This window comes from Cicer arietinum, chromosome 3 (assembly GCF_000331145.2).
Source record: "Cicer arietinum cultivar CDC Frontier isolate Library 1 chromosome 3, Cicar.CDCFrontier_v2.0, whole genome shotgun sequence".
Taxonomy (NCBI): domain Eukaryota; kingdom Viridiplantae; phylum Streptophyta; class Magnoliopsida; order Fabales; family Fabaceae; genus Cicer; species Cicer arietinum.
This window is the reverse complement of record NC_021162.2, coordinates 71,599,146-71,623,695: the sequence shown is the minus strand read 5'-3', so window position 1 is coordinate 71,623,695 and position 24,550 is coordinate 71,599,146. Positions and strand designations below refer to the sequence as shown.

Below are 24,550 nucleotides of genomic sequence, written 5' to 3'. Positions count from 1 at the left end.
TCTTCCGAAAGAGAAAGAAAGTGCCCACGGCTTCTTTCCCTTGAACTTGTTCATGGCATTAAGGTTTAGTGTTGCCTCCTCCTCACTCTGTCCACCAGACAAGAACACCACAGCAGGAACTGCAGCCGGAACGGTTCGCTGCAAAGCTTTAACCGTATATTCAGCTATGACTTCAGGGGAAACTTTGGGAGAATCTGAACCAGGGGTGACCATGTTAGGCTTCAAAAGAGTTCCCTCGAGAAGAACATGATGATCATTTAAAGCTTTGTAGCATGCAGCCAGAACACGTTCGGTCACCTCAGCACACTTGTTGATGTCATGAGTTCCGTCGACTAGGATTTCAGGCTCCACGATAGGAACTAGCCCGTTCTCCTGGCATATGACAGCGTAGCGAGCCAGCCCATAAGCATTCTCATGGATAGCCAGTTCAGATGGCTCGTTGGGGCCGATCTTGAGGACAGCACGCCACTTAGCGAATCGAGCACCAGCTTCATAGTATTTTTGGCAACGCTGACCAAGGCCATCCAAACCTTGAGTGGTGGTTTCTCCATTGGTTCCAGAAAGCTCTACAGTACCCTTGTCAACCTTAATACCGGGGAGAACTCCTCCTTCCTTCAACAACTCTACAAAAGGTTTTCCTGCGGTAAATAACATAGAATAAGAACGTTCAGAAACTAATGACAACTGAAAAATATGGCATTATTTAGACATTGTTAAGAACAAGGTAATAGTCATAATTAAGAAGTCATTCAATATATAAATTCATATGAAATGTGTAAATAAGATTTTGCTCATTGATTCCTTATAAGGAGATAAACTTAACATGTACTGCAAAATGTATCTATCGATTATCATAAATAAGGAGCATGAGTACCTCCAGCGGTCTTTTGGTATAGGGTTTCCTCAAACAAAATCACACCACTGAGGCACTCAAAAGCGCCAGGGGTGGTGAACAAGAGTTCACGGAGAGCACGCCTGTTTGTTTCGACATTCTCAACACTAATGCTGGCCAAACGCTTTCCAATTGTACCAGTTGACTCATCGGCAGCGAGGATACCCTTCCCTGGGCTGCCAATGTAAGCAGCATTGGCAATGAGTTCATCTGCAATTCATCAGAACATTAACCAGTAAATTACATATTTTTTCCATCCAGATATAATAGCAGTTTACCTCTAATAGTTTCATTTCAACTTGAGATGAATAAAAAATAAGGGAAGGCAAAAATAAACAACTCCTAAAAGTAATTAGGTTCTTAAACAGAAAAATAAAATGACGTAGAACATAGAATAGATAAATACTGAATTAAAATAATAGTTCATGAAATATTCATAAATAACAATTAAAAGCCATATGGCTTAAGCAGAACATAGAAGTTAATACAAAAAATGTCAAGAAAGGAAATAAGTTTAAGCAATCTAAGGCTTAAAATAACAAAACAGGGTTTTAATTTTTCTGAAACATTTAGCAACTGCTATTTCGGCCACTACGGTGGACGAGCCTTACAGCAAACAGCTACAGACTTCTAATAGCAGCCACCAGCTACTTTGCTGTGCCACTATATCGCAACTATAACTCGCTATTGACTACTAAAATACCAATATTTATTTGAACTTAGAAATTATTGATTTGAATTACTTCAAGACTTTTTCATGCACATGTTAAAAAAATTACACAATGGTATGTGTCTGATTTTAGAAGTAGAATGATTGTATTTACTGTATATATAAATTAAATTCCTACTTCAATGCATCCCAATAATATTTCTTTATAATTTTAACCAGTTTGTGCAACATAAAAACTCAACAACCCAGATCAAAAGTCATGACTACGTGCATCACAAAACCAAAAAAAGACCTAAATTTTACGTAACACAAATAAACATTCATATTATTGTTTTCATATTTGTATACATAATCCCAACCTTAAGGGATGGTATCAACTTAGTTCCAGGAAAGAACAAAATCACAAGCACTCCGCAAGTAGATCAATCCATTTATTTTAGGACACACAATCATGAATAGAATTCAAAGTAATCCATTAAAAAAAACTCTTAGATGTAATATTTTTCTTTTAGCATATATTGCCTTAAAAAAAGTATGAAGCATATTAATATTAAAATAAAAGGGTTACATAAATAACCGTCCACATTAAAAAATGTCAATATTTGATAACACAATCAATCTACCTAGATGACAAAACTGTTCAATCACAATCGAGCCCAACAAAGGGAAAAACGACAAACAAAATGGCATAAATGGAAGAGAATTCGAGAAAGTATATGACATTATTAATAAAAACAAGAGTGAATATTATACCTTGGTATTTGGTCTTGAAGGAAGACATGGTTGGTAGTGTAGAGAAATTGAGAGAAGAAAAATGGAGGGTTTTGTGTGGAAGATGACAAGAATAAAGGGTTTAAAAGAACAAATTTCGGGGGATATTTATGACCGTGATTTATGGTGGCGTGGTAAAGGGGTAGGTGTGTTACTATATAATCGTTTTTTTTCAAATGTTTAATGATTTCTTTTAAAATAAATTTAAGGGTTTAATCACATTATTCATGTACATAGTTTTACAGTTACCTAATTGTTTGAGAAATAGTTATTAAATAACAATGGTTCATAATTGTGAAATTAATTTACACTAACAACATTTATCTTTTTTCTTTAAATTTAATTTATTCATTTATATTTAAAAAATAATAATATTTATATATTAATATATTTAACTTAATTTTTTTTCATATTTTAATATAAATTAGTAACATTAATAAAAAAAATATGTTTAAAACAAAATCATAAACAAGGTAATACGATACATGTTTATATTTTCCATACACACATATTTTCCTATTCTTTCTTTTCTACTCACTATTATTATTATTATCATTAATAATAATAATAATAATAATAATAATAATAATAATAATAATAATAATAATAATAATAATAATAATAATAATAATACCTTTATCAATAATGAATTATATTTATTTTTCATAAATGATGGCACGTTCTAAATTGAGCCCCCACGAAGGATCTTTTGATGTATTCTAGAAGGTTATGAACATTGGGTAATCTTGTTAAGTTTAAAAAATAAAAACATGAAACAATTGTTAATTTATATGAAAACATCAGAACGGAGCATAAATCATCTACAAATCCGTTACTAGACTTCAAGGATTAAATGAGCGGATGAAAACATTAAATTTTGTTTAGATCGCTTAAGCAAGATCTCGTTCGATAAATATTAGCTATTTAATTTTTAACAAAAATATTCACTATGGTTAAAAAAGTGGAGTGGTGTAATAATAGAAAAGAAAAGGGGTTGGTTTTGGAGTGTGACATAAAACTGAATCGATGAATACAAAAAATCAAAGGAGACAAGTATCGCCTAACGAATGGGGGTTAGGTTAAAATTGGGTTGGATTTCATTTTCAAGTTAAGAAGAAAATAAAGTGTGACTTTACCTTTCTATATTTGCACTTGTGTCCATGGTATGCCTCGTGACCCTTCTACCTGTTTTTATACTTGTATAAATCGTATATGAATGCATAACCGTGCACTTGAGCATGCATCTTAAAGTTATAGGATAATTATTTTACTTTAGCCCCTGCTTTTATGTTACACCAAATTTAGAGATGTTGTTCCGCCCTGCTATTCTTTTCTTTCTAGATATAGTCACTTTTTTTTTGTTGTCTCTCTTTCATATAATTACCTTGCTTCATTATTTGGCTGTTGTGCTTTTTTAGTTCTTCGATCAGCAGTTCTTCTAGATTTTAAATGATAAGAGAACTTGTTTAAAAACCAACATAGTGTGGATGGGAATAAGGTCTATCTTACTTTACGGAAATGCATTGTCTAACTTCAGCGCAGGAACTTGCACGGTGACTTTCGCTCATTCTCCTCCATCAGATCCATCGTACATTTAATAATGTGTCATGTGGTCAACTTTGTCTATTTCCCTCTTTCAAAATTAAAAAATAAAATACAACTTAAAAAGTTTTTTTCAATAACACTTATTTAAAAAAATTTACAAAATATCTATTTTTAAAACTATACACTAAAATACATTTTTGTTCTTAGTTATAAGTCTCTTTTGTAAATGTCGACTTCCTTAAGAAAATTCGAGTTTACAAAATCGATTTCTTCAAAGAATTTTTTCAAAATGTTTTTTTTTTTAATTTTTGTTTCAAATTAACAACAAAATTGTTCAAAAAAATTTAAATTTTTTTTGAAAATGGCGACTTCATTAAGAAACCTGAGTTTAATTTTTTTTTTTTTAATTTTTGTCCTTAAATTGAGTTTAAAAATTGAAAACAAAATTGCCCAAATTTTTTTTTATAATTTTAAACAAATTTTTTTGGACAATTTTGTTGCTAATTAACAACAGAATTGTCCAAAAATTCTTTTTTGTTTCTTTTAGAAATTGTCCAAAAAAATATTTTTCAAAATGCTTTTTTCAAATTTTTAAACTCAGATTTCTTAAGGAAGTCACTATTTTCGAAAAAATTTAAATTTTTTTTTTGATCAATTTTGTTGTTAATTTGAAACAAAAACAAAACATTTTGAAATAATTCTTTGAAGAAATCGAATTTATAAAGTCGAGTTTTCTTAAAGAAGTCGACATTTATAAAGGAGACTTATAACTAAAAAAAAAATGTATTTTAGTGTATAGTTTTAAAAATAGATATTTTAGTAAATTTTTTTAAATAAGTGTTATTGAAAAAAAACTTTTTTAAGTTGTATTTTATTTTTTAATTTTGAATGAGGGAAATAGACAAAGTTGGCCACATGGCACATTATTAAATGTACAATGGATCTGATGGAGGAGAATGAGCGAAAATCAGCGTGCAGTTCCCGTGCTGAAATTAGACAATCCGTTTTCCTTACTTTATATGTTAGATTTTATAGACTTTAATTACTCACTATTTAGATACTCATGTCGAGTTTCATAATAGATATTGCACGCAATAGATGTATTAGAAAAGAAAACTCAAATTAAACATAAATTATAAATAAAATATTAAATAAATCTATAATAAAAAATATTATCTATACTATAAATTGACTTTAAAAAGATGAATTAAATTTAATATAAAAGTATAATATCTTTAATAGTCAGATCATGAGTCTTTAATATATAATGTATTTTTACGTTTGAGAGATTAGTTTTGTATGGACTAGTAAATATTTCACATAAACATATTCTAAATTAAACAAGCCACGTAGGTAGTAGGTACTAATTATGTGAATTTTTTGTTAGAAGTTCTAATTTGAAGAAATCTGATTTTGACGGTGTACCTACCTATCTTCAGGTCTAAAGAAATCATATTCAACTAATTAATTAAGCAGCAAGGAGTTCAAATCCAAGACGTATTGATAAATAGTTCGTTCATTACAATTGAAGTGCCCTGTATAATTCCAAAAAAAAAACCTAGCTTTGCAAACTCAACCCAAGCACATTTCCAATTTCCAGCAGTATTAACTAACAACTGTTTTCTATATATATATTACCAAGTTTTTAATGCAATGTTGTCCTTCCCCATACCCATTGGCAACCCTTAAGGCAAAATGGCATCTAATGCTTCCTTATTAGAAAAGAAAATCGATCCAGAAACGTAAAACCCAAAAAGGAGTTAAGAAAAACCAACAACTCACACAAGGTGTTCGATAAAATGTCAACAGAAGATTATAGAGATTGGATTGTTGTGGTGAGCTTATTGCACCATAAATGATTGATATGTTACCATGTGACATAGATTAAGTTAATCTATGTATATTTTATTTCCGTTTAGATTGACGAGATCACAATAGCTCGATGTGATTGGTAAATGGTGAAACCAAATATATATACATTAAGAAGAAAAATATCTAAGTGTCAGTTTTTTTCAGTCTTAACAAACACAAAACCAGTTGAACAAATTAAATAAAAAAAGTAATTAAGAAGAAGAGGAAAAACGAAACCAAAAGATTGAATAATCAATGAGGGTTCTTACATCCACGTATCAACAAAGAAAACCCAATTCTATCATGTTCATTTTGTTTAAACAAATTCTTCTCTTCCAACCATAATCTACTATCCAATCCACTTCTTGTCCTAAACATAAAAACAGCAGAACCAGAATTAGGATTGAAAATCCAATCATGCACATCCCACATCATATCCACAACCAAACCGTCCACAAAAATTGTTTGATTCCCACGAAAATTCCACTTCAATCTCTTCACTTGAAACACCATTTTCTTATCCATAAACAAACACAAAACATGGCTCTTTGATCCTTCTTCTTCAACACCAAACTTTATCAATAAATCATGAACAATTCCTGTTTCAGAAAACTTAACCTTTGTTGGATAAATACCGGTGCCATTGAACCGTTCGCTCCTCGAAACCATGGAGAATTTCGCTCCATGAATTTGTTTCTCATTTAAGTTCAAAGTTTCTTCATTTTTGTCTCCGAGAAAAAGACCCAATTCAGAGTTCACCAAAACATATACGTAAAACCCGGTAACCGGTTCAGGCCCTTCATCATACTTAGCATCAGAAAGATCCCACAAGACTTTAACTTCAAAGTTTTGATTTTGAAACGTTTCAGTGCCTTTGTTCTTTCTCAATAGCAGAGGAGGATTAGTATTGAACTTTGACAGAACATTAACATAATCAGAATCAGAATCAGTGTTGTGGTTGATGATGTTTATGATGAAACCTTGACCTATGAGTTTCTTTGTCCAAGTTAGTGTGATGAAAAATTGTGTTTTTTTAATTGAAATGAAGTTGAGTTTGTAGATGCAGGTAACTGAATTTTGAGTTGAAGGGTTATTATTGTTGAGTTTTGGAGAAAGATAAGAAGAATGGTTTGAATTGGAAGGTCTTGAACAATATAAATCAGATACTCTAATGGCATGTTCATTGTAACAAGATGTTATGCCTCTCATAGTTAAAAAGGTTAATAATAATATATGATTTCTTTGTGGTTTAGAAATGAACCGACATATGAAAAGGGATGAATGAAGACAATTGTGTGATAGGAGTTAGAGGAAAAGCTTAGGTCGCAGATTATTCTTGTGTGTTTGCATGTGTTGGAAGAAAGAAATAGCTATAGAAGCGTGTGAGTGAAAGAAAAGAAGAAAGAAAGAAAGAAAGAAAAGGAGGTTAAATTGAAAGTGAGAAAAGACAAAGGAAGTTCCCCTTTTTCTGGGATTTTTCTATGTGAAGGAAAGAAATGTCCTTTCTGTTTTGTGGCTTAACTGTAGAGACAATTAGAGAAACATAGTAAAGACAAAGTATAATGCAAGAAAACCAAACCCAATAGACTAGCTAATTTTAACGTATGCTTTAAATTCAATTACTTAGCTTATCTATGACCTATAATTTATCACATATTTATTTATCTATTATTCATTAACTTATTTGTAAACGATTATTATTTAGTGAACAGGGTTTATAGGTGAGCATCCCATTTTAAATTTAAATTTTAAATACTCAGTAAAATTATAATTCTTCAATAAAACTGTTGGTTTCCTAAATTTTTCTTGAATGGAAATATTTTAATAATTTAAAATTTGATCAAAATATAAAATGAAATTTCATAAATTATTGTTTAAGCCATAAATATAATTTAATATTCTAATTGATTCGTCTTTAATTGAACTTTATTAAATACTTAAATTCAATTGATTTTCTAACTTCCATAAAGTGTGACTCTATGTGAGCAAAAAAAAAAAAATGTGACTCTCAATATAATTTATATTAAAAAGTTAATTACAATAACTTATGAATTGGAAACTCAACAAAAATGGTTGTATTTATATTCAACTGCTTAAGCTTCTTTGGCAATCGCTTGAAGTAATTAAATTATAATTAATCGTGATTTGACCTTTATTAGAGCTATAATAGAAAAAATTGTCAATTATATATCATGATAAACTATAAATAAGATAAAATCTTCGAAGACGGATCTAACGAAATAAATTAAATTTTTATAATATGAATTTATGTTCAATTTCCTATTATGAGATGTAGTTATATTTAATTTACGACGCGTTTTAGATTAAATTATTTTCGATGAAAAAAAGTAATAGAAAAAAAAAACTTATGGATAAGATAACAAATATTTATAAACAACAAGGCATATTGAATAGTGAGCAATTTTAGGAAAGTGGGGTTGTGTGAAAAGTAAGATGTTGTTATGAGCCGAAGGAAGGTACTTTGATTTTCTTGACATGTGGGTTGGGGTGAATGTGACATAAAATGTGATAAGATAACAACAAAGATGAGAGTGAATTTGAGATGAAGATGCAAGGATGAGGGTGATAGTTGGACCCACGAATTAAAGTCAGGCTGGAGATTCACCTACTTAGAACCAAGACAAATATCATTCAAGTTTGCTTTAAATCTTTCTTTATTATTATTTGGGTTAGTTATTACTATTAATATATAAGTTACAAAAAGCTTATCCTTTCCGTTTATTAAAATAAAAAAGAGTTGAACTTTTCATATACTTGCCTTTGTAATGCCTATTAAAAGTTTTGTAAAGGAAGTGGAATATTTTCAGTTACGTGGAAAACATAAATTCAACTTTCCTAATTAAGTAAAGTTTAAACGTCTAACTATTCTTTGTCCATGATTGTTAATAAATAAATTTATTAGTTTTTATATTATTAATAGTACTAACTTCGTAACATTCATAAAATAAATGAGACACCAATTTTTTTTTTAAGAGATAATATAAGTGAAAATATAAGAAAACTAATAAAACGAGACAAAGATAATTTTTATAGATTTCACCCGCAAGTTATGTGAGGACAAATAATATTTGGTAAACTATTGGACATATAATTACTTTTTTTAATTTATTTCTATTTTTTAATTAGACTAATAACACATTTTCTAATATATTATGTTATTGAATGAAATTTAATTGGAATTCACTAAATATATTGTTACGATCTTCTTCGATTATTTCATCTCCATTTATGATTTCATTGGAAAAAAGATAGATACAAAAAATAGATAGTAGAAATTTGGAGGAATAGGTTAGATTTTGTATGACTTAAACCTAGGTTACTATTTAAAAAATATTATATGAGTAAGACATATTACTTGTCATAAGTCTAGTTTTGCCCTTTAAACAAATTTAAATTCTATTTTTATGTCTAACATAAATTTTTAGAAAATCTAAGTAATAAAATATCCCACTTAAATTCTATTTCATATTAGTATCGTTAAATATGACAATAGTTGATTAGATTAGTAGGTGTAGATTACATAAAACATTTATAGTAGCAAAGTTATGATTTAACACAAAATATAACTAAACTAATAATAATAATAATAATAATAATAATAATAATAATAATAATAATAATAATAGTAATAATAACCATAGTGTTTTAGATCACTTGTGTCAAATTTTGGTGTAACACCAAATTTGCCCCCGTCTATCATAATCGTTCATTAGCAATTAGATGGGTCACGCTCTTTTTGTGCTGGATAATCCATAATTGAATAATTATTGCCACATCACCATCCTCGAAGAATCTCTATATAAAGAGTCTTGCATTCATAAATAATGTACTTCAACTCCTACTGATTTAGACATCAGAGTGCTTGTAGGTATTATCTTTCGAAAATGAGATCATCATCAACCATTGTCTTCGATCGTCTCTAATGGTCTTGAACGATTCACATAGTAATGAAAAATCATTTATTTTTAATTAAGGAAAGTTAGCTTAGTAAGCATGAAAGATTATTTTAATGACATGTAATTTGTTATTTTTAGTTAAATAGACTTTTAAAAAAATATATAGATTATCTAATTATTCTTCCTAAAAAATCATTCAAGATTAGAAATAAACTTATCTAATGTGTTATTGAGATTTTCTTTCTTCGGTTACACCTTTTACCTTATAACAATGAACTACATGAGTATGACTCATCTCGATCTAAAACTCTCTCAATTTTTAATTTTTTTTTAAATTGTACTTTTTTTTAAGTTTATATTATATAAAATATGTATATAAAACTTTACACGAATATAAAATCAATTAATATATTATTGAAATTTATGAATATTAATTTTATTTAATAAAAGTACATAAAACGTTAATTATAATATATCTCAATAATATACTTCATGATTTTAGATTTGTTTAAAATTTGACATACATAATTTATATAATATAAATCTTTCATTCAAAATGAAAAAGTTGGAAAAATAAAATAAAATAAACAATGAAAATTGAGAGAGATAATTGTATTGAAAGTCTTTAAATTCTAAAACCTGCACACTATAAACAAAACATTTTTTGTCAACACACTATAAACCCCATGTTGATCTCAAACTAACTCCTGCCACGTCTAGTATATCTACATATTGGCACTCCCTCCCCTTGATACAATGTATGAATTCGCCTTATGGAGAATAAAAATTGAAAGAATTGTATTTTATTTATCAGACTAGCTAGTTGTTTCATACCATGAATGCAACTAATAGAAAGCATTTATTCTTGACATAACTTGTAGGTTTAATTGCTTCAAAAGATGGCATGCGTCTTCAAACAAGCAATAGGACACAACATTAGGACCGATTATAATTGTCTATTGAATTTAAGTGTGAATGATTAACTAATTTCACTTAACTCTCATATCAAACGTTAGATAAGATCTTAATAATCATATTCACATTCTATTATATTCTTAATAAATTCTCATATTTTATTTATCTTTATTATATTCTAACCGTCAAACAAGCACTTGAGTTTATCCTGTAAAGCTTAGGCAAGAACATCCAAACACAAGTAAAGGATCTAAACCTTCATTGGAAAACTTTATCCCCAATTTAATTCAGCATTATTCTTTTTGGGTTATCAATTATCAATTCAAGCATTGATCAAGCCGGAATATTTCCGCTTTCTGTCGGTTTCAAAGAGTTTAAAGACCCATCAAGCCCATTTTACTGAATCTTTGTTGACGTATAATAATCAGCCCAAGTTATCCGGCCCATGAAATATAATTTGCTTGATCATAAGTATTTGAGCACACCCTTTAAAGAGATAATTTTTTTAAACAACAACGAAAATATAAATCCACATTTATTATTATTATCATTATTAAAAAGTCTCTTTTATGTGTGCTCTAACGTTATACATTTGATCTTATAACAGTACGAAATTTGCACATAGTACTAAATTTAGGGAGGCAACACATGTACTACATTTTCCACCTTTTGTCCATTTTTTTCTTCTGACTTTCATTCTTTTTCCGCAAAAGAAAGTAAGTAGTGGAAGTTATTTTTATTTTAAAACATACTAAAAAGTATTAAAGTGAAGGATTTAAAAGATATATATTGTGTATCAAACTATTTTATATTAAAATTTGATTAAAAAAAATTATTTTGCTATTCGACTTTTATAAAAATATCTTAAATTTGGTGGAAAGAAACAGAAAAAATGTGATTTATAATTAACGACAATATAAAACTATTTTTTATGAAAACCGAATAACTACAATTAGTAGTCCTGTATTTTCATGTTGATATATGCTATAAAACTTGTTACGGTTGTGAAGCAAACATATTCCCAAATTATATATACTAAGCAATTATTATATACTTTTATCTCACGTTATTTTTTCTCATTTCACTAAGATAAAACCATAATTAAGGTATTTATAAGAAGAATTATGATGAATATCTATATTTCAAAATATGAAATTTATTTATATTAACTTCACTACTAAAAAAAAATTGTATCCGTAATTATAAATAAAAAGAGATTATTAATTTTTTAAAATTATTTTTATTAATAATTTATTGTTTTTTACATTCATAAATAAGTAAAAAATAAAAAATAATAATAATGTTTTAAAAATAACATACATAATTTATCATAAAATATAATATATATATTAATTTTAAAACAATTAAATTTTACAAAACTGACATTGATTGTGACTTAACGGGTAATAATTGAAAATTTGAGTATTTGGTATCGGATGTAGATTGATTTTTCGATGCTCAAAAATGCTTTAGTCACTATTATCCACCACACACCAAAACACTACTAATAGTATTCTAGTAACCACTTGTTTCCCCAGTTGGTGAGAATGCATTTACAAAATTACAAACTAAAGTGACGGTCAGCAATTCGAATTTGGTCCAACTTTTCACCGGAAGTCGATCTATATGCATTTCATTTATTGTGTAGCCAAATCTTAAATAAGGAATGGTCAAAAGGAACTCAAGATAGAAGGGAGAGGAGGGTCACATCAACCACTACATCCATTGTTTGCTTGAGTGGAAATATTAGATTAAATGGACCCCACCCCAAAATCGTGACAATAATCAATTCAAAATCTCGTTGTGAGAATGCGTCACCCCTTCCGTCATTTCCTCATTTCTTTATTGCACACCACTACCACTACACATCTCAATGCTTCTAAAACTTGCGGATCCAAGATTCTTATACGGGCCCGGCCCGGCCCAATTCTCCTCCTCCTCCTCTTCCTCCTTCCCATTCACCTTTTTCATCCTTTTCCATCTCACCGCACAAATTCCAACCCCCACAACGACAGTTCCAAATATAACCCCAACCACAATTCCAAATATAACCCCAACCCTATTCCTTTTCCGTGCACCTTTCCTCACCTTAAAATAACCCACCTTTGACTCATCCCCTGTGCCCAACATCGTTCCAATTGGATAATCCAAAACATAACAAAACCCGGTTCCATTACTATACAACGCTCCCCAACAACTACAATTTTTCTCACATAATCCCTCACATTCCTCCAAAGACGACGTTGTTACTTGCTCCAGTAACGCCTTATGCGGTGGTTCAACGCCGTTTCTTCTCAGAATCCGGTAACCGTTTTCTCCAGCAATCCCATCCCCAGCACACAATTCTCCATCTTCATTTCCATTTTGAATGAAACACCCACCCGGTTCGAACCGGGCTCGGTTATCCAAACACGAACAACTAGACTGACCCGGCGTACACAAACCGTACGAACCGCAGGGGTTAGGAAGCTCACAAGTTTCGGTAATAGCTTGATAGTTAAGTAGCCAGCTAGACTTTGTTGAATCCCAATAATATCCTTTTAGATTCCCGTCCAGTTCTAACCGGAGCAAAAGAAACGACGACGTTTGTTGGAAACTGTTGAATTTCTGAACATCCACGGGTTTGGAACTTGTTTGGTACATTCCGATATAACCCTTGGTGCTTACTCTTGCGTAAATGGGTCCCTCACTTTCGACTATAGTAGCTTTTGCTTCAAGTGCAGTGTGTTTCCAGTATAATAACCGTTTGGATAACAAACTTCCTTTTTCTTCGCCGTAATTTGCGTATAAGCCCATGAAAGTATCACCTAATCGTAACGAATAGAGAGCGTTGGATGATAGCAAAGACATGTTGGATGTGAAGTTCTGATCCTGAACGAGGGTATTTGTGGGAAAATGAAAACTTTCCCAGAGTGGAGTTGCTTTGTTTTGCTTTTGCACTTGCAAGTTGGAGGTGTTGAGGAGCACCACGCGCTCACCATATGTGGCGGTTGACCACGTTACTCCTTTCTGTGGGTCCCAGAGAACAAGACTGCCGTTGAAGAAGATGCGTGTGGTGTCGGCCCAAGATGCGGAGCGTGTTGGGTTGGCGATCCATAATGGTTGGGATGAAGGGGTGTGAACGACAGCTAGCTTGAGGTCGTATTGGTTATGGCGGAGGAATCCAAGAGAGAAGTTGGCTGTGGGGTCAATTAGAAGTGGTTGAAACGACTTGGATGATGAGAGTGGGATTGATGAGAATCCCTTCAGAAGCTGTTGTGGAATGGAAGTGTTTACAAAACATGGCAACTTGGTAGAGAAGAATAGAACGAGAATGATTGTGAAATGAAGGTGATGAGTTGAAGACATTGCATTTCACTCACCAAGTGGAATGGACATGAGAGTGGACACGAGGATATTTATAAGGCTAAATCCCTATATAAAATATACTTATTAGATGAAAAAATATAGAGTAACCGTATTGAAATATAAAATGAGACCTAAATAATTAAACTACCAATACAAAACCAATATCACTTTATTTATATCTCATTTTATTGTAAATTTTGTGTTTTAAAAATATTATTGAAAATATAAATAGTATACTATACTAATACTTCCGCTATATATACTCAACTAGAAAAATGCAACATGAAACATATTAATTGTAAATTATTAAATTTAAACATTTTAATGCGGATTGTAAATAAAACACATATCAATTGGTGTAAGTTTCTTTAAATATATATATATATATATATATATATATATATATATATATATAATATTTTATTTTATAGTTTAAGAAAAATAAATAGATATATTTTTTTTATGTGTTTTTTGTATCATTCTTACTTTAAAATACACAATAGTAATAATAAATTTGGATAAAATTATGAATTCGAGGAAATTATCCATTAATTAACTTAAGAATTATACAAAAAAATATCTAAAAAAATATGCATTAATTTTAATTATAATTTAATATATAAATATTGATGGATCTTAAGTTGAATCACCTTCTTAGGTGATCCACCATGTAGTCTGAACTCATATTTAAAAGTCAATCAAAATTTAAAGTATAATTAATCATAAATTTTATTTTATTTTTATGATAGAAATAATGATTTAATCGATATTAGTTAAATTAAAAAATAATAATGTATTATTTAAAATATAATTCATTTAACCAATATTAATTAGATCAATGTATCAATTATAAAAAAAAATCATCAATATTTTCGATAAATTTTTTAGATAATCATTAGAATTTTAAATGAATCATAAAGTTAAATAATGGTTCATAATGTTGTACCATATCTACCTACCTTAGAATTTGACATAAATATTACATATTCATATTTTGTTTTGTTTAATACAATTTTGACTGTATAGTCTATAATAGTATATCACTGTACTAAAAATTCAACGATAGTTTTTGGTCTTGACTATCCTACTTACAAACTGGTGAACCATCATGTTGACCGTGTTAATTAGTTAGTGAATCTTCACCGTTCACCCAACTTTAAAATTACAATAACGGCTAAGGAATATGTTATTTTTTAGAAGATTGTAAAATGAAATTTTCTTTGGAGGACAAATTTTGTTTATTTTATTATAGGAAACATGTAGGGTTAGTTGATTGTGCCCATCACAGTTTATTGAAAGGCGTCTCTTATAATTGTGTCTAATGAGCTTTGACATTTTACTTACTAAGATGAATTAACGTGTGTTTGAGAGTTGTCTAAATTGCGTCCAAAACTCAGATGCTATATATCATGGCTTCTGAAAAACACAGCCATTTCATCCTCGGAATGCGAGATAGATTGTTTCGCCGCCAATTCAAACATATCTCAATTGTTCATTTATAGAGCTCAAGATTTTACAGAAATTATATATAGTGATTATTCTAAATTTGCAAATTCCCTTTGATTTGTTTGTCTCTTGCATCGTTAGATACTCAACTCCTGGAGGTTGAATTGTGTAAGTTGTGTGTGCTAATAAAATCTTTTTGCAAATACTAGAATCATTTTGTTAAGTTGTATATCACTTGTGATTTAAATATGGTTGAATTAAAGGTAAAACCACTAAAACAATTATTTTAGATTTTTATAAAAAATAACAAATTTATTTAATCAAAATTTCTTAAAAAAAGTTTTAATTAATGAAAAGACATTAAATTTTAGTATTTTTAAAATTAAAATATATAATTTTTTTGAAATTTAATATTATTTTAATAATATTAAATCAATTATAAAAATAACATTATATCACATTAATTATATTAATTTAATGATGTCAAATTAAAATTTAAAAAATTTATTTTACGTTTTATATTAAAATTCATTTTAGATATTTATACATGTATCGGACGTGAATCCATACTATATATCAAATTATAATAAATAACCAAACACAAAAATAGTAGTTAATTTTTACTCCTTGAGTAAAAAGTAGTTGTAGTTTACAAAAACATAATCCCTGCCATCGCACTTGCAAAAATGTGTTGGTTCCATTAGAACTAAACTTGAATTTAAGTAAGATCACAAGTTCAAGCTTTAATGCAGTATTAACGTAATTAAGAAGAGAAATCCTACTAAATTAAAATTGGTAGGTTTTTTTTTGGACAAAATTTACTAGTAATCAACAAAACAAATAAATATTGCACACTTATAATATGGTTAAAAAATCTCACACACTTTGATGAAGCATTAATTTGAGACAAAAGATTTAGCATCTCCATGACATTTTCAAAAACATGTTGAATGGAAGCACACATTTTTCAAATAAAAATACTTCATTGATCTCATATTAATTATTAATGATAGTTATACTCATTTCTTTAAAATAAAAATAAAAATTATGTGTACTGATTTTTATGATAATTTTTTTTTATTAAAGTAACCTTGTCAATATAGTGGTAATTAGGGTACTAAAATTATAATTTATTAAAATACTAATGATTTATTGATAGTTCTGTAAAAAAAATTATCGATAGCTTAAAGTGAAAAATAATATAAAAAGATATTATTATTTTCTTGATTCAATATAATATGAAAAAATTAGATTCTAAATGCAACCTTTAATGTAAGAGGATTAATGTGCATGTAGGCCAGAGTCATCTGCAATAAATATAAATATGGTCAATTAATATATCAAAGTTTATGTGATTAAGTCGGAAACAAATTTCTAGAGAGAGTTGCGTGCTAACTGGAAAATTTTGAGAGATAACTTTGGTTGGCGGATTGGTAACATAGTTGATATTGACTTTTGGACATATGTTTGGGTCCCTTCGTTGAGTCGTATTATTGATCTTCGGACAGTCTGATCTTGGACACTGAGATCTGAAAAAATATGGCGAACTTTGTTAGTGAAGGGGATATGTTGAACTTACGATCTATCACATCCTTGATTATGATCAAAGCCCTTAATCGCATTTGTGTTATACTTGTATATCGTTCTTTTGCAGGTGATGATTTGGTTATTTGGACTTTGGATTCAGATGGGGCCTTTTCTTCTAGAGGAGTCTATAATGCAATAAAGGACCAAAATTATAGAGTGGTGGAAGGTACGTTTCGGTGGATTTGAAAGTGGCTTGGTTCTGAATGTTTGAGGTGTTTCATGTGGAAAATTGTTCATGGTTGTTTGCTTACAAACACTCAACGGTTTCACCATCACATGACATATAGTGACCTGTTTCTGGTTTGTGGCAATGTTAGCGTCGATCATTCATATGTTGTGTGATTGTCAAATTGTGTCAGAGGTTTGGCATCATGGGATTAATGATAATTTGAATAATTTTTTAATGAAGGTCTGAATAGATGACCCTTGGATAACTGGACAAGTGTTTCGTTGGACAATAGTGTATACTGAAATATCCTCTTTGTTGATGTGTTGGACAATGTGTGGAAGACTCAGAACGATATGATTTTCTCTAATAGTGTATATTGCAAGTAGTATCACCACCAAAGTCAGGTACCCAACGGCGTTTGCATCAAATACTCAACTAATTCATGCTCGTCTTACAGGTGTGTCAACTAATTGTCAATGTTTGGCATTATCCATAGGATGATTGGGCGACTCTCGATGGAAATAGTACACTCCAAAACTCGAATGAAATAACAATTTGTGAAGGCTTAGTAAGTGATCAGACGAGTGGTCTCATGTTTATTAAAGAATGGAAGCAAAATCCAAAAAGCATGCAAGTCGAGTCAATGCAATTTTCATTTAGTTGCAAAGTCCCAAACCAAAAAAGTATCGGAATTTATGGAGCTCTTTAATTTCTTCACCTCTTTCCTGCTCAACTGGTGAACATTGCAAGTTGCTTGAGATGATAAAACGCAATTGATCGGATGAGTTGTTCTATTATTGAACCTATCTGCCAATGCTTTTTCACAAGTTTCTATTACTATATAGTAGCCGCAATAAGGCTTTAGCATATAATCCATCTTAATGAAATATAAATAAATGAAGTAATTAAAAAATTTATGTATGATGTTTTAATTTAGAATTAGATACTTCAAACTTTTTATTATTATTTTTATTTATATTTTATTTTAGAGAGGATAATAAGTAATTGATTATTTAATTGTGGATTTTGAAATACTTTTTACATCTTAAAATATAAATATAAATTGTTCAAAAAATTAAATACCATCAATTTTATTTGATAGTTTTTTTATTTATATTTGGGAGATACTCCCTCTGATTTTATTTATAAATAAAAATAAATTAAAAAATTAACATATTTTATTTAAATTTTAAATTAAATAAACTAAATTTTTACACCGCTTATGTTAATGATAAACAATGTCACACAACGTATGTGTTAATGTATCAAATTCATTGTTAACGGTGAGTCACTATACTCCCTCTTGTATCATATATCAACACACACACAAATTATTTGTGTGTAAGTTTCTTTATTATTTTATCTGTCTATTAAAAAAATATTATTGAAAAATAAAATTTAAATTAATTAAAGGTTAAATAGAGAATAATAACATTAAATGTGTTTGAAGTACTAGTAGTTGACATTACTTATTTTTTATATTTCCTCCATTTCAGATTACTTATTTTTGATATTTTCTCCATTTTAAATTGACCATAATATTTGACAATTTCATATATATTAAAAAAATGATTTTATTTAATTATTTTTATTAATTATTAATATATTTCTATAATAATGATAAAGTGGAAAATAATAATTTAAAATTAATATGCATATTGTATTAATTATTTGGTTAAATTAAAAAAATAAAAATAATAGTCTTTTTAAGAAAAATTTATTTTTACAAATGTGTACCAACAAATATAAATTTTTTATTGTTTATGTTTAAGATCGGACTGAATAATTGCTTAAACTGATTGAGGGTGCCTTCACTTGCTTCATTTGGCAGATTTTTTTTTTCTTCTTCCTTTGGAATTCTGTTTCTTAGCATTTCAATGGCTTCCAAATTTACATATATGTACTGTATTCTGTTTTTCTTTAAACCAGTTTGGGATTGTGTCCCAGCTTGGAATTAAAAATTTATGTCCTTCAATATCAGTTTTTTTACCCTATTAATTAATAATATATATTTTTTTGACAAAATTAATAATATATTAATGAGCTGATAACCGATGAAAAATCTCACTGATATGTTGGACTGTATTCATTATTAAATTTTAAGTTTAATTGTAATTTTTATCCTTTTATTTTTATTAATTCATAAAATTGATCCTAATATTTTTAAATCTAATCATTTGTGTCTTTCATTTTAAACTTTTAGCTAAAAGACGACAATGTAGCTGCTTTAAATAAAGTGACATATGATATAATGACGTAGAATGATTAACTCTTATGAAATCAAAATAAAATTTTATAAAAAAAAAAATTCATTTTTTACCTTCAAAAATTATTTATTTTTGTAATTTAATTATATTTTAGTTCAAAAATCTGAAAAAATAATTACAATTGTCATTTTTTTAATGATTATCCCATAAATTAGTGAAAATAAAATTATCAAAATTGTAATTAAATTTATATACTTAAATGCAATAGCTATATACTCTCTTTGGTCTAGAATATTAAAAAAAAAAATAACATTTTAATTAAATTTAGGTTAAATATATTTGACTTTTTACATGTTTTTAAGACCAAAAGGAATATTTGTTATAGATCAAGGTCAATTAACACTCTTTGTCACTTAGCACACGAATGTACAGTCTCATTTTCTCTTTTTCTTTTGCTAGGGCCATCATTTAAGCCATTATTGTTGTCGATTATAGATCCAAAATCATTGATGTTGTGATTCTTCATATTTATGTCATTGAGACCTTGGTAGCTATTCAATTGAAATCCAACATTTTAGATTTCATTAAACAAATTTTTAGTTTATAAAAATTTTACTATTTTATTTTTAGTTTTTATATAAAATTTCATCAGTTTTTAATATCTTAAATTTTTTTTTTTCATTTTAGATGATTTTAAATTAATTATTGTGTATTTTTTTAAAATTTTTGTACTAATGTTTAATACATGTTTAACAAATTGCTTACAAAAAATTAAAAGTTTTTAACAAATGATAAATTAAATATGAATTTTTAAGATTTTTCACTTAAAACTTCATATTTAAGTTTTGGTTGTTCAAAAAATTCTAAATTTTATAGGAAAGTTTCTTATAATATCCTAAACATCAATGTACAAAATCATAAAAAAATTGAGACAAAATACATTTTGTGGTCCTTTAAATTACACAAAAATAACAAATTATCTTTTTTTATAAACAAATTAGTCCTTTATTATTCTTTGAATGTCAAATTCATCAGTTATGTTTGTAAATGTTTACACCAATAATCTTAACTTCAAACCAACAAAATTAAAATCCAAAATTCTCCATTTTTTCAACAAAGACGTGTAATTTTTAAGAGATTTTGATTGCAATAATCATAAGAATATAAATTTTGAATCAAATTTTACAAAAATAATTAATCAATAAAGAATTCGTGTGTGATAGATTTTAGAGTTTTTGAAATTAAACGTAAAATTCTTTTAATATATGTTATGAAATCATATGAAAATTTGTTATGTTGTTCTTTATATGATTGACAACAAAATTTATTGACCATTTTAAAAATCTCTAACTAAAAATGATTGACATGAGATTATAACTAAAAATAATTGAACATTGTAAACTTTTATAAACATAAAAGACTAACTTAATACTAAAAAAAACTAAATGATTAATTCAATATTTTCGTGTAACTTAAAAGATTATACGTTGTATTTTGTTAAAATTTAAACGATACATAATAGTTAATATAAAATTAAGAACTGAAAATAAAAATGAAAAAGAAAATTAAGTGACTAAAAATTAACGATTTTTTTTTATAAAGACTAAAAATAAAAATAAATTTTTTTTTAAGAACTAAAAATTTATTTAACCTTTTTAGATTTAATATCATATTTTTAGTTAAAAATAAATATGTATACATTTATTTAAACCACTCGATCTCAATTGAACGGACCTAGAGATCCTAACCGCATGAATACGAATTTCCTAATGGTAAAGGATCTGAATAGTTGATTATGCCTCTTATGAGTTAGTTGTTTTATTTTTGTGTCGAATCTCTTGTCAAGGTGATAAATGGGTCATAAACAACAATGACAAAGGAATCAAAAGTTTGTTGTTTTATCATCAAACTCTAGATATATTTATTTCTTTTGTATGAAAAAGAAACCTAGTAAGTGCTTGTTCTAGAAAAATATACAAACACCTGTGACTTTTCACTACTTGTATAAGAATTTGGTGCATTTATTTTGTCATGCAATATTGCATTTCAATTGTGTCAACTTAAATTAACGGTCGAAATCCCTTTTAGTTAAATTTATTATTTTAAAAATATGAATTATCTAATTTTATATTATTAGTCCGAAATCATTTATATCGTGTAACAATGTGTTTATGCTACAATAGACAATTTGAATTATATAAATAAGAATAGTAAATATCACTTTTTACTTCATTGACAACAATTCTGGACACCTTCGACTAAATCAAATACACAAAAATTTAAGTTTTTAGATGAGTTTGTATTAAAGAACAAATTTAAATTGTTAGTGAAACTTTATCTAAGAGACATAAAATGTCTAATCTCGATAAATACTCTAAATTTATCTAACACATTTTAGACCAAAACTAAATTTTAATTTAAACCAAAGGATTAAAGTCTCGACAAAGAGTAAACTTTTTTAAATAGTTTATAAGTTAATTAATATTGAATTTGTGGGTTATTTTTATAAATAAAATTAATTATGTTCAGATCATTTTTAAGGGATAACTTTCTATTATATTCCTTTTTCAAATAATTTGTTTTAATAAATTCTATTTTAAAATTTATATATTAAAATATTCTATTTTCTTTAATTTCAAGAGATCGCAAAGGATAAGATTAATCGAAGAAAATTTTCTTTTCCTCCTTTAAGAGGTTGGAATGTGACCGTTGCTTTATTATTATTATTTTTTTAATAAATGACTGAATATTAAATTAATAAATAAAATATAATTAAAACAATTAAAAGAACTAAATTATATTAATAAAATCAAATGAAATAAAAATACTTCAAAGTTAATGTGAGTTGAGTAAATTTTCAAAAAAAAATATTGCTATAATATTTTAACAACGCCACTCTATCATCATATTTTACAAGTAACTGTCATTTTTATTTGTAAATAAAATTAATAACTTCTTCTTATTTTCTATTTTAAGGCCTCCTATTTTCTATTTTGCAGTCACCTATTTTAAGGACAATTTTATTAAAATATAAATTAGCATATATAGTTGTTTAAGAAAAAAATAGATGTTAATAATAAAATACATAAATATAGTCAGTGGATTATTATTGAATAACCGTTATAGTCTATGCATTTTATTCTTTAACGTCTATTTTATCTTTGATATAAATACATGTATCTTTTCATCTTTTTTTCTCTAGAAAAAACAAAATTTGAATATATTATAACACAAACAATATGAACATGCTAAAATTTGTAACGTGTTACATTGTTTAACCAAAAAAAAAATATATATATATATATATATATTAAATTTATATTTTAATAAATAAAATTAACAATAGAATAAGAGTCGTCGGCAAAATTAAAGGGAATTGCTAATGATATTTCCATATGTTTTTTTTCTTTCATTTAATATACTTTATTTGATTTAATTAACAAAATTTAGTTTTGCTTCATTCTTTATCATGTTTTTCGTTGTTCATTATAAAACCCCTACTTATAATAAGATAAAAATTAAAAACTGTCTTGTATAACTCATCTTAACCACTTACCTATAGTTTGTATTATTTATAAGACCAAACCATGTATCTTGTAAGATAAAAGATAAAATATTTAGACTGTTCCTGATATAATCAGTAATATTGCCATCAAATAAAACACAGATTCCGTCATCTCGTCAGACCTTGTTCCTCGTAGCATGGAAACAATCTGAACATTTTTTTTTCAAAAATGTATTATAGATGAGTTATCTCATCTCTAAAATCAATAGCTGATAATATTGTCATCAGTGAATAATAGTACAGACCGAGCACTTCTCAACCGAATCAACAACCAAGATATTACTAAGTCAATAGTTAGCAAGAAATGACACAATGCTATAATTATAGTTTCTGCAGCTGAGAAATTCAAGAAAGCAATACCCATGTTATGAGCAATATAGCACTTTCAATTCCCTCCCAGAGAAAATGTGCAAATTAAACAACAGAAAATTAAAAGAGTGGAGAATCAAAATATGTTATTTTAATGACATTATCCGCCATTTGGATGAAGATGGCATTGGGGCATAGCCTCTGTATTATTCCCATATGCGTTAAATGCACAAATCCGCTTCATCATCATGGTAAAATTAAGCTATCACAACCATATCAAACACCAAGTTTAGCTGCAAAAAAAAACTATCTCACATTTATATATTTTGAATACTGCGCAATTTCTATTTTTTTTCCCTCAAGTACAAGAAAATGAAACAAAAAGGGCACAAAATTTGTTTTACTGCTATGGAGAGCAATCAGAGGCAACAGTTTTAATTGTGAAGGGCCATCTAGTTATAGTATGCAACTAGAACCTAGGAACCCTTGGGAAGCTTCTGACTTTACCTCCGGTCCAATGCTATAAGCGTAATGTATTAATCAAGTTCCTGCATAAAAAACAAATCAAATCAATCACTACAAAACATTTTAACACATTCCTTCAAATAAACTAATTGAAGCTTTAAAAATCAATTAGAAGACATCCATTCAATTCAATATGAGCCTTACTGTATTGGTCGCACTCGACATTAAGTTTTCCGATAAGCATCGAACATGAATGATGGGGCCCACATTTCTACTTTCAATCTCGTCATTGCTATCTGAGTTGTTCAAGTAAACAGCCTCCTTGAACATCCACTGGTCACTTACCTGACAGTACACATCTTCAAATAACTCGCCACACAATACACACAAGCACTGGTTTTCATCTGCTACAACCATGGAATCCAATTGACTCTCATCTGTTTTTTCATCATATGCATCCATGGAATCAGCAATTTCGGACTCAGACAGATATTCGGCCTTGCCAGCAATCCAGTCATTTGACTTTGCATACCATCTTCTTGATGCCGTAATCAGACCATTTTGTTCTCTTTCTTTTGTAGCATGCCACTCCAAGTGCCTATCTAACTGTTCTTGCTGTTTAAGCCTAATACCACAATTACTGCAATGATGTGGGAGTTCATCCAATAATTCAGTGATTACATCTGGATGCATTTCTCGAATTACATCAGGTTTAAAATCAAAGCCAATGAGATTTCTAATTTCTGTGCTAGTTGATTTGGACAAGGCAAGTGAGGCTTTTGCAGCATCATCTACCCCATCTCTGGAAGACGGTACAGGGACAGCTGCAGAAACAGGAACTGAAGCAACTGGCAAAGTGGAACTGACAATAATGCTTTCAGTTTGGTCTTCCG

The 24,550-nt window shown here is 28.2% G+C and overlaps 3 protein-coding genes and 1 pseudogene across 5 annotated transcripts in view; all 4 read right to left on the bottom strand.

Moving 5' to 3' along the window:
• LOC101499242 (fructose-bisphosphate aldolase 6, cytosolic-like) overlaps nucleotides 1–2,571 on the bottom strand; it is a 3,200-nt pseudogene extending 629 nt beyond the window's left edge.
• Nucleotides 2,572–5,954: 3,383 nt separating this feature from the next.
• LOC101498919 (uncharacterized) lies at nucleotides 5,955–7,297 on the bottom strand. Its single transcript, XM_004494088.4, has one exon. It carries the CDS (start codon nucleotides 6,936–6,938, stop codon nucleotides 5,982–5,984), a length of 957 nt encoding a protein of 318 aa, XP_004494145.1. The 5' UTR covers nucleotides 6,939–7,297; the 3' UTR covers nucleotides 5,955–5,981.
• A 4,588-nt stretch (nucleotides 7,298–11,885) lies between these two features.
• Nucleotides 11,886–14,259, bottom strand: LOC101498584 (PAN domain-containing protein At5g03700). Its single transcript, XM_004494087.4, has one exon. The coding sequence runs from the start codon at nucleotides 13,907–13,909 to the stop codon at nucleotides 12,404–12,406; it is 1,506 nt and encodes a 501-aa protein (XP_004494144.1). The 5' UTR covers nucleotides 13,910–14,259; the 3' UTR covers nucleotides 11,886–12,403.
• A 9,053-nt stretch (nucleotides 14,260–23,312) lies between these two features.
• LOC101498250 (polyadenylation and cleavage factor homolog 4) overlaps nucleotides 23,313–24,550 on the bottom strand; it is a 6,503-nt gene continuing 5,265 nt past the window's right edge. For 2 of the 3 annotated variants that reach the window (XM_073365928.1, XM_073365929.1), the window contains 2 exons: nucleotides 23,862–24,550; nucleotides 23,313–23,740 (listed from right to left, as the gene is read on the bottom strand). The exon at nucleotides 23,862–24,550 is cut by the window's right edge and continues 1,102 nt beyond it. In XM_073365928.1, the coding sequence (XP_073222029.1) occupies nucleotides 23,729–23,740; nucleotides 23,862–24,550 (701 nt within the window). In that variant the 3' untranslated portion in view covers nucleotides 23,313–23,728. Of the gene's footprint in view, nucleotides 23,741–23,840 lie in introns of those variants that run through there. The other variant, XM_012714189.3, reaches the window with a different exon arrangement.